We start from the raw sequence: 9,303 nt of genomic DNA on the forward strand, positions 1-9,303 counted from the left end.
ACTTATATGCAGTCGGGATTCTGCATATGTATCTCAGTACCTTTTCACGACTCTATTTCCTGATTGGGAGATCTGGTACGATCAAGCCGGGGGCTCCACACACCCAGGAACTCGCCCCCAAAAAGAAAAATGCATTGGCTGATACGATCATAATGCGGGGGTTTATGCAATGAGGGGAAAGGCAGACTGCAAGACTTGCTGGTTTTGTTGGGAAGCGGATCTCGGAACTTTGAGGCTTGATTGCCTACTTGATAATGCAACATACCTCAATGCAGCATAGGTACATACTACCTACACGCATAACTACCTCTATAGTAAGTAAGTTATCTGGGGTTCATCGTCTGCAACTTCAAGAATCGCCAAATGGTGAGAATCCCACCTTTTGAATTGAACAACAATACCCTCACCCAGGTAGGAAAGTGCTTACTATTATGCATGAAAGAAAAGGAATATAATATGTAGTCCATGCCCGGTCAAAATAGAAAAGAGAGAAAAACCCAAAAATCAAAGTTTCTTGAGTTAATGAAACTCGGAGAGTCTTTAGGATTGTTTCGCTTTCGCGGCATCCACAACGCCGGTTGGCCCACACTATCCGCATTCCCGGTGCTCCGGACTGGTCTACCAACAACATGATTTTAGGTTTACCAGTTCGGTACTCGCCATGGATTCTAGATCGTCTTACCGAGGCGTACTTGTGGTATCGGGCTCCAAAACTCAACTCTTCGCTCTCTTATGACGACTATACTATGGATATCGGCATGGAAGCCGCTTTTCGCAACCCAGTCGAACCTTGGGATAATGGAGAGATCCACAAACACCGGGCATAACGAATTTCCTCGGCATATCAGATGCGACCACATGCTTAACTCTAATCATTGGAGGAGCGGTCAGAGTCTAGGGTCAATGGGGGTCAACGTTATGTTGCGTAACAACGGTAACAATGTTGTACCGCCGTTGCTTAATGGGCGATCCGGTTGTGTAAGACATCGTTACCGTTTTAATTGACGCCTGCAGGTCTCGATAGGAAACTTGCTTTTGTGTCACCAACGTCACCAACAAAATGGAAGAAGGGATAGGTATGTCAAAATTGCATCCCTATGACCGAACTACGTACAAACGTATGATGTTTGGGCAAATACAGGATAACTATACGTACCGAATGTCTATCTTATACGATATGTACATTAGGTATGTACCTAACCTACTTAGGTACATACAGCCGGTTAGGTACAATTGGACATCTACCTATTGGCGCTAGAGAGGTACAATACCTAATGTATGGAAGCCAATTCGAAAAATTCCACAACCCGAAAACAGCGTTTATACCCGATTCGGCAGGGGCGAGGTTAAATAGACCAATGAAATCCAAGGAAATCTTTACCAGGCTCTTCAACTGTTGAGCTTTCTGGTCTTCGTGGTACTTTGAGCGACGACAGATATCGTGACCTCGCCGTCATTCCCCTGTCGCCTCCCCCGTCCCAACCCAGCCTTAGCGCACCCAGAAATCAATTGTACCGCGGTCCAGTCTGCAGGAACCTTGCCGCATTGCATCCCTCAATTTTTTTTAATATTTTTTTTCTCATTGTGGTAAATCTGCAGAGGCGGTTTAAATATTTGATGGCGTCGAAAAAAGGAGCCAACCCCTCCTACATATATGTCTTTTTAAGCGTGACTTTTTATTTGAAAAAGTGACTTCCAGTAAGGCCAGGCCTAGGTTGCATTCTTTTTTTTCTTGCTCCATGCATTCATAACAACTCTCTCGACTTACACCTTGACCTGTTTTGCAGATATAAGTGTACATATCGCAACCAGTCGCGTGCACATTCTACATCCTCCTGAATCCATATCCAGCACATAGGATTCCAGTTACCGGAGTTTCAAAGACCTTTCTCCGATCTGGGATACCAATAGTGAGAATGGCTACACCCATCGTCTACCTCTCGCCTCCAGCGGCCACCCTTTTTCAGTTCCCGCCTCACTCAGGGCCGCATGTTATTCCTCCTCCTCCGAGCTTCAACACACCTTTCCGCATACCGGACAACTTATACGTCAACGCCTTGGACCCAAAAGTGCCTATCACCATCGCTGCCGTCTACGCGGTCACGGCCAAGGCGCTCAACGCGTACAACAGGTCAAACGGCAAGAAGCCATGGGCTATCAGCAAGACAAAGACATTCCGCTTCTTGGTCGTCCTCCACAACGTCTTCCTTGCTGTATATTCGGCATGGACCTGGTTAGGCATGTTGAATACCTTCCGGAACTCGATTGTGAGTCCGGCTGGACCTAATGGCTGGGCCGGTACTGTGGACAGTATTTGCAGAATCCATGGAACTGCCGGTCTGGAAAATGGCATCAATTACAACCAAGCCCGAGGAGTCTGGGAACCATCGTTAGGTGCCGGTGCTACGAATACTGTATATTTCCCCAGCCCAGACGACAGGGGCCGATTTTGGAATGAGGGGCTAGCATTCTACGGTTGGATCTTTTATATCAGCAAGTTTTACGAGGTTATTGATACCCTTATTATCCTCGCCAAGGGCAAATACAGCTCGACACTCCAGACTTACCACCACGCCGGTGCTATGATGGCCATGTGGGCTGGTATGCGCTACATGTCGACACCCATCTGGATCTTTGTCTTCTTCAACTCGGCTATCCATGCTCTCATGGTAGGTTCTCGTCTCTCTAAATCTAATTATATTTATAGCTGCTAACTTTGAGAAAGTACACCTACTTTACCGTGACAGCTTTCAACATCCGCGTGCCTCAGGTAGTCAAGCGCACACTTACCTCGCTTCAGATCTCACAGTTCATTATTGGTGCTTCCGTTGCCATCGTGCATTCGTTCATGTCGTACTTGGTCCCGGTTCAGGTCGAGGTTGCTGCTGCTGAAGCTAATGCCGCAGCATCGAGCATCTCTGCCTCTGCAAGCGCGACCCCTAGTTCCGCTAGCTTTGCTAATGGGCTCAAGAAAACACTCTTCGGCGCTGCCGAGGCTGCCGGTCCTGCTGCCGTGGTGTCCTCGTCCGAAGCTAACTCCACGCACCAGGGCGCCAGTTACGTGACTCGGTACCAAAAGGTTGACTGTATTACAACAAGCGGTGCAACCTTCGCAATTTGGCTTAACGTTATCTACCTCGCACCCTTAACCTACCTATTCGTGTCGTTCTTCATCACGAGCTACTTACGCCGTAGCAAGGCTGAGGTCGTCCGTGCTAAGAGCAACCCGGACCGTCGCCTAAGCAATGTCATGCTAGCAGAGAAGGCTAGCTGGGATGCTGCAAAGGGCCTTGAGCGCGAGGTATATGGCGAGAGCAAGGAGGGCGCTATCATCGAAGACAGCGATGACTCAACAACTAACAACGACAACCTTCACCCATCATCGGCTGCTCGAGCCAACAGGGTCAAGTCGAAGGTTAGGTAATAGAAAATCCAACGTCGGGAAGTTCTTGAAAAAAAAAAAGATTCGGAATCAACCCTACCAAGGGAAGGAATTAATAAGGCGAACAACCCCAAGGTGGGCATCTACGAATAAATTCGTGGCAGCTAAGCTGCAACATTACCGTAGTATTATTGCACCCGCGATGTATTAGACCAGTCACCGGAGTTTGGGGATGGGGGAAAATAGGAACTATGAAAAAGCACTTTTGCATAAGAGGGTACACGGCGGTCATGAGATCAAGCCCAAACGAAGTTTGGCTCGGTAATGATAAAGGGTCATCAAAGTTAGTTAGATGTGTACATATATAAAGCCAACCCCAATTAAAAATCAGTAATGTATATAATACAAAATATCTTCAATGAAGGAGCTCTTGGTCAATGTTACGATTGGTGTTTTCTGGGGAATCAGATACAACTACGAATGAGAAAATGTACTACAACCTGTCTCTTGTTGAGTCATATTGGTCTCCAAGTCCACGTACAGAGCGGATAGTAATACATTAATATATTTCTACCTAATAACACTCTAGCAACTCTCCAGAGACTTACTAGCAGTAGTAGTAGTGGTAGTAGTACGGTATTACATAAGATATAACTAACACCAGACCCCTCTCCTAACCCCTATGCATGTCCTTCAGCTCCTGCAACGCATAAGTTAAGACTCTCCCAAACTTACTCCTTCAAATCAGCCGCGAGTCCCATGACCCTATCGAGCATAGCATCGGCACGAGCGTATTTCGCCCGCTCAGCCTTGTAGTCCTCGACTCGCTTGCTAGCAGCGCGAGCCCACTGTTGCAGCTCCGCGGCGCGTCCTTCGTCCGCCGGCGGGAACCGCACGCACAGCTCCTGCAGGAAGCGCTGGAACGTCAGGTCGATGGTTGGCCACGCCGCGGAGCCCCGGGATAGCTCGTCGTGCCGCGCGAGCTGCGTCTCGAAGAAGTGCGACCAGGCTTTGAAGGAGTTGGCCCTGACCCCGGTGCGTGTTGCTTCGGCCATCTGCGCGATGGCGTCTTCGGGCGTCTTCGGCTCCGTGCGGCCTGGTTTGAAGGGCTTTTCTTGTGGGGTGCTGGAGGGCGCTGGTGGAGGCGAGATACTATTGCTTTGCTCGGCACGTGGGCGTGTGAAGCTGAATTGTTGGCGTGGTGTGGGGATGGATGGCACGGTTGAGGTTGAGCCGGGTTGGTGTCTGATAGGAGGATTGGAGGATTTGTGCCCATGCCACTTCGAGCCATACGGTTCGGTAGCCACACTGCTAGAGCGGGCGTCTTCGTCTCCGTTATTTGGTTTGCCATCCTTAAAAGCAGGTTTCACGTTGGTGGTCGTGGTCTCCTTGCCCTTGCCTTTGTACATGACCCAACCTTCGTCCGTGCCAGTCACATGGGTGCCTACACATTCCTCGTAGAGCTTCGCCCGTTCGCTCACAGAGAGGCGAAGCTTGCGGATATGGTCTTGGGTATAATTATCCAGAGAAAAGAGAAGGGGACATGTTATCCCGGTTCTGGCCACTTCCAGAGCCCAGTAGCAGAAGAAGTCATATGCTTCCCACAATTTGTTGACGCCGTAAAGACGCTTCTTAGGGTCGCGAATCCAGTTCTCCATGGTAGTATCCAGAACGGGCTTGAGCCAGGCCTGCTTAGGCGATGGGTCGATTTCAACGCAGACGTGAAGTCGCCTCGCTAGAACATACTTATGAGTCGCCCAGCCTAGTGTTCCATGAAGTTAGTAATATCTCTTCTCCTTTCAGCACGGGATATACAATGTTGTTTTATACTACTCGATATGCCAAAAAGGGACGCAGACAGTAGAAGTATTAGGAAAAGGCATATACAGTGGCAAGATCTCGTAGAAAGTAGAAATAGGAGAAGACTAAAATCACCCCGCAAGAAATATACATACCAACATGCTTCTCCTCGTCGAAGTCCTCGGGAAGCGGAACGGCCCAGGCAGGGAGACCTTCAAAAGCTTTCAAGCCATTACCCAAGTACTCTGACTCGAAGATATTCTCAACGAAAGCAGACACGGCTTCTCCAGATTGAGCCCAGATTTGGCTAAGCGTTCGAATCATTTGTCCGTACGCTGCGTACCCAGCCCAAGGAACGAGGACAGTTCCGGCAGTCCTCTGTTCTTCATCGCTCATAATCTTACGAGCCTCTATTACCGGATAATCGGTAGATTCCGGACCGTCACTAATTAAGTATATGGTTAGTAGTTAGAAAACAAGGAGATGAGCTCGATGAAAATATAGAGGGGAGGCATGGATTAGGATGTCCGTTGGATAGAGAAGTGGGAAATAGGGTTAGGCTAATGTTTATATAGTTATAATACAGAGGGAGGAAAGGAATGTACTTACTCAACGTCAAGCAAGGAAAAGGGGTTGTTGCTACTGAACATCGTTTGCTGAGAGTTGTGGCTCATGTCGTTGTTGTTGTTGTTGTTGTTATTGTTGTTGTTTAGGGAAGGGAAGGAATAGAAGGGATGCTTTGGGGAGTTGTAAATTCTAAGGAGGTAGTTTATATACATTTATGTTCGGCGTCCAGACTGGCGCTTAAACTACGAACATAAAACACAGGCGATGTTTGCCCACAAGGCAAAAGGAATATGTGTCAAGGATATGTTAGGTAGTAAAAGGAGTGATTTGGATGGCATACGGTGAAACGAAGTATGAGTAGGATGAGATATTCAGGATGTGTAGGAAGCAACGCACCACCCTGCTAGCATATTCAGGGGAATAGGCAAATGGAGTGAATGATATTATGAGGCTCCGGGTTGTAATATTTCCATAGTTCCTCAGGTAGAACCATATCCCCCAACCAGCGCATTTTTTTCGTAGACACGTTCCATATCACGAACTATCAGTACACTAAGACGTTATGCTAAGTTTATCCAGCTGAGATCAGGATACAGTCAATAAGATGACCAGCTTATTACCCAGCACTTGTGATTCTCTTTCACCAGACTATTGTACCATAGTGACATGCTCTAGAAAGTGCTATTTACTATGAAAGGTTGCGTGTCTCTTTACAAACATGATCAAAGATACTTCACTCCTCCCCCTTTTTTTTTAATCCTAGCCGCCTGGATGAGATTTTGACTGCAAGCAGATCTACACAAATACTCTGATTATGGTGCACATGGGAAACCAGTATTGGCCACTTGGATTAAAAAGGCTACTGTTAAGGAGTAAGTGGGTTGGGGGTAGATTCAGGGGCAGATCTACTAGGATATTGGGTATATAAGAGGCGTGTAGAAGGGTAAGTGTTAATAGTTCAATACGACTATCCCGACATTTACTCTACGTAGAACTCTCATCACGGCCGTCAATCTGACAGCTATTTAAGTAAGAGTTTCCTTAATTTAGCCAATATCATACGGACGATCTTTTGCGATGTGATATAATGTCGTAAAGTAAATTACGACTGCCATATCTGACTCTTAAGCTCTAAGTCCTATAGGTGTGGGGAAATTCTATTTACTCAGCAAGTGAGAGGTAGTATTTCTTGGATGTAGTCGCGGTGCTTTACGTGTAGGAGCTTGTCTGTTTGGTCTATCGGAACAGCTGTCTGGTACTACGAATCGGACTTCATCGGTCCTACGACGATAACCTAGCCAGCTCGCAGTGTATTCTAGTCACTTGATAATAGGGCGATAAGAACATATTAGCCCCAACTGTGAAAGGGCCTAGGTAAATACCAAGGTAGGCAGCATGGCAATGCGTGTTCTGACTCGGCCCTAGTTAGTACCTCGCAGATCTATTATACGGAACAAAAATGGATGCCAAACTCCTAGACTCGAGCATTATTGAACCTTTCTCTGAGATATGGCTTGCTGTTAAAGGTGTAAGTAGTGCTGGCATCTGCCTTTTATAGCTTTATATGTTACGATTTGGGTTGTAATCATATATGGTGCTACGAACATCGCGAACACTACAGCGACAGCTATCCATGTGTCACTTGAGTCATTTTCAAGTTTATTCCGAAATAGTCACAACAGTTACGTACGACTAGCTTTGCCATTCAATGACAGATCACCGGTTTCCTTTATTCATATCAGCTCTTCAAGCTGAAGATACCTCAAGTCTAACGGGTATACCTCATATTGACCTTCAACTCGATTACTTCACTTTCAGAATTAGTTGGCTGGCGAAAAACTTACTGAGGCTATACCTAGCGCTGAGCATTCTATGTAAGGCATAACAGCTCGGCTCTTTACACTGCCCAGGACGACCAAGGAAAAACCACTACGGCGAGATACGAAACATGGAGAGTGATTGGGGTGTATACCAGATCGGATATGTCCTCTGGTACACCTACTAAAGACCTTCTTCGGGACCAGCGCATATGCTGCCCTCGGGCGTAACCCGAAGTTAGGACTATATTTTAATAGCCAAGGCCAGCCTCCGTTTCACCGTAAATCACGAACGAGGCCACGTGGGTGTTTCCCTATGTATGCCATCGCTATACCACCACGTCAACCTGGGTCGGTATGTATCACAACCTCGGTCTACAGACCACCGAACCATGCACCACCCGAAGCAAAACAATCGAGCGGCGCCATCGAAAAACACACACACACACACCGGTGAAGTCATCTCCGAACAAAACGCCCCAATCCCCCACACCGTGGCACATGAACAGCTGGCCCTTAGCACACGAGATTGGCTTAAGAATACGCCCCTTCCACCATATATGTATATATGGAACTATCTCACCTCAGCTACCTACTCTATGTCAATCACGCCACCTCCAACGATACCTACCTAGGTATATGTATATTTGCATCCGCATCTAATTTCGTAGTGGCGAGAAAGTCGCCTCTATTTAGCGTCAGCCACAATGCCCGCCGGGACTCAACGCGGAATTCCGGAAATCCGCGGAAATGCGGCGCCGAAGCAGGTATCCGCTGTGCCGGCCGCCTGCCTGCCTGCCTGCCTGTCTGTCTTATCCGATAGGAACTACACTATAATAGCGCCTTCGCGCTACGTATATAGTTAGACCACCCCACAGACGCGTTTCCGCCTCGTACACTACATACCTTAGTAGGTACCTACATACATACGTCGCCTCTCGCGCGTCGTTCGCCGTGGCAATAACCTCGGATGTCAGGAGTAAAGGGTATTGTACCGTTTTATTTTATGTGGGGGTATCTTCCCCCAAAAAGGAAGAGCTAGGCAGTTTTAGCGGCTACAGCCGGATCCGCCAACCTGGTTTTGGCGTCGGTGCAGCGTGCTAGGGCTAGCGTCGGGCTTGCCGCTTTCGGCTTTTCCAACACGGCCAAATGGCTACCTGCCTTAGACTTACATAGGTACCTACGTGTATGTACCTCTTGACGCTGATGGGAATCTTCGATTGCCCAGATCGAATTTATGCAGGTAGGCACGTCGGAGTCTCACCGACCCTCCAAGCATATGCCATTATACTACGTATATACTACGCCGGTAAGCTTAGGTAGGCATGCCGCTAAGTACGGTAGTTAAAGCTGCTGGGACGTTACTAGGATGCTGCTGGGAGCTTATTCATCGAGACCCCGAGATTGGCTGCGGCATTGTCCCGGAGTGCCCAGGTGGTATGGCGGTTAAAATGAAGGAAGGCTGCCACACTTGATCTTTATCATAAATGACGGACGCCGCAGTCCATTGCGTTGGATTAGATACCCCAAGCAGGTAGTAAATCGTGATCTGAAAAATCAACTCGGATTAATCAATCTACTCGGCGCAAATCCTCCGTTATCGTCAACGACCTTGCAACCGAGCTGCCCGAAGGTTGGGCATTCAACTCAACTATGTCCACTATGCGACTATGCGACTCAACTATGCGTATTGAAAACACCTGAACGCCGGGGCTAAACAAGATCCCTTTCTAATGC

The 9,303-nt window shown here is 47.8% G+C and overlaps 2 protein-coding genes across 2 annotated transcripts; one reads left to right on the forward strand and one right to left on the reverse strand.

The window, feature by feature from the left end:
* Positions 1–1,658: 1,658 nt before the first annotated feature.
* F5Y00DRAFT_108368 (GNS1/SUR4 family-domain-containing protein) lies at positions 1,659–3,459 on the forward strand. The gene is made up of 2 exons (XM_048003881.1): positions 1,659–2,669; positions 2,726–3,459. The coding sequence occupies exons 1-2, from the start codon at positions 1,917–1,919 to the stop codon at positions 3,422–3,424; spliced, it is 1,452 nt and encodes a 483-aa protein (XP_047863890.1). The 5' UTR covers positions 1,659–1,916; the 3' UTR covers positions 3,425–3,459.
* Positions 3,460–4,113: 654 nt separating this feature from the next.
* Positions 4,114–5,856, reverse strand: F5Y00DRAFT_270873 (uncharacterized protein; the record flags this gene model as incomplete). Its single annotated transcript, XM_048012683.1, has 3 exons — positions 4,114–5,144; positions 5,338–5,627; positions 5,792–5,856. The coding sequence occupies 3 exons, from the start codon at positions 5,854–5,856 to the stop codon at positions 4,114–4,116; spliced, it is 1,386 nt and encodes a 461-aa protein (XP_047863891.1).
* Positions 5,857–9,303: the final 3,447 nt, after the last annotated feature.

Source organism: Daldinia vernicosa (genome assembly GCF_022497035.1).
Source record: "Daldinia vernicosa strain CBS 139.73 unplaced genomic scaffold F5Y00scaffold_30, whole genome shotgun sequence".
Taxonomy (NCBI): domain Eukaryota; kingdom Fungi; phylum Ascomycota; class Sordariomycetes; order Xylariales; family Hypoxylaceae; genus Daldinia; species Daldinia vernicosa.

Coding starts and splice junctions, on each gene's coding strand:
- F5Y00DRAFT_108368 (XM_048003881.1), top strand. CDS start 1,917: ATGGCTACACCCATCGTCTACCTCTCGCCTCCAGCGGCCACCCTTTTT. Junction 2,670..2,725: donor CGGCTATCCATGCTCTCATG/GTAGGTTCTCGT, acceptor ACTTTGAGAAAG/TACACCTACTTTACCGTGAC.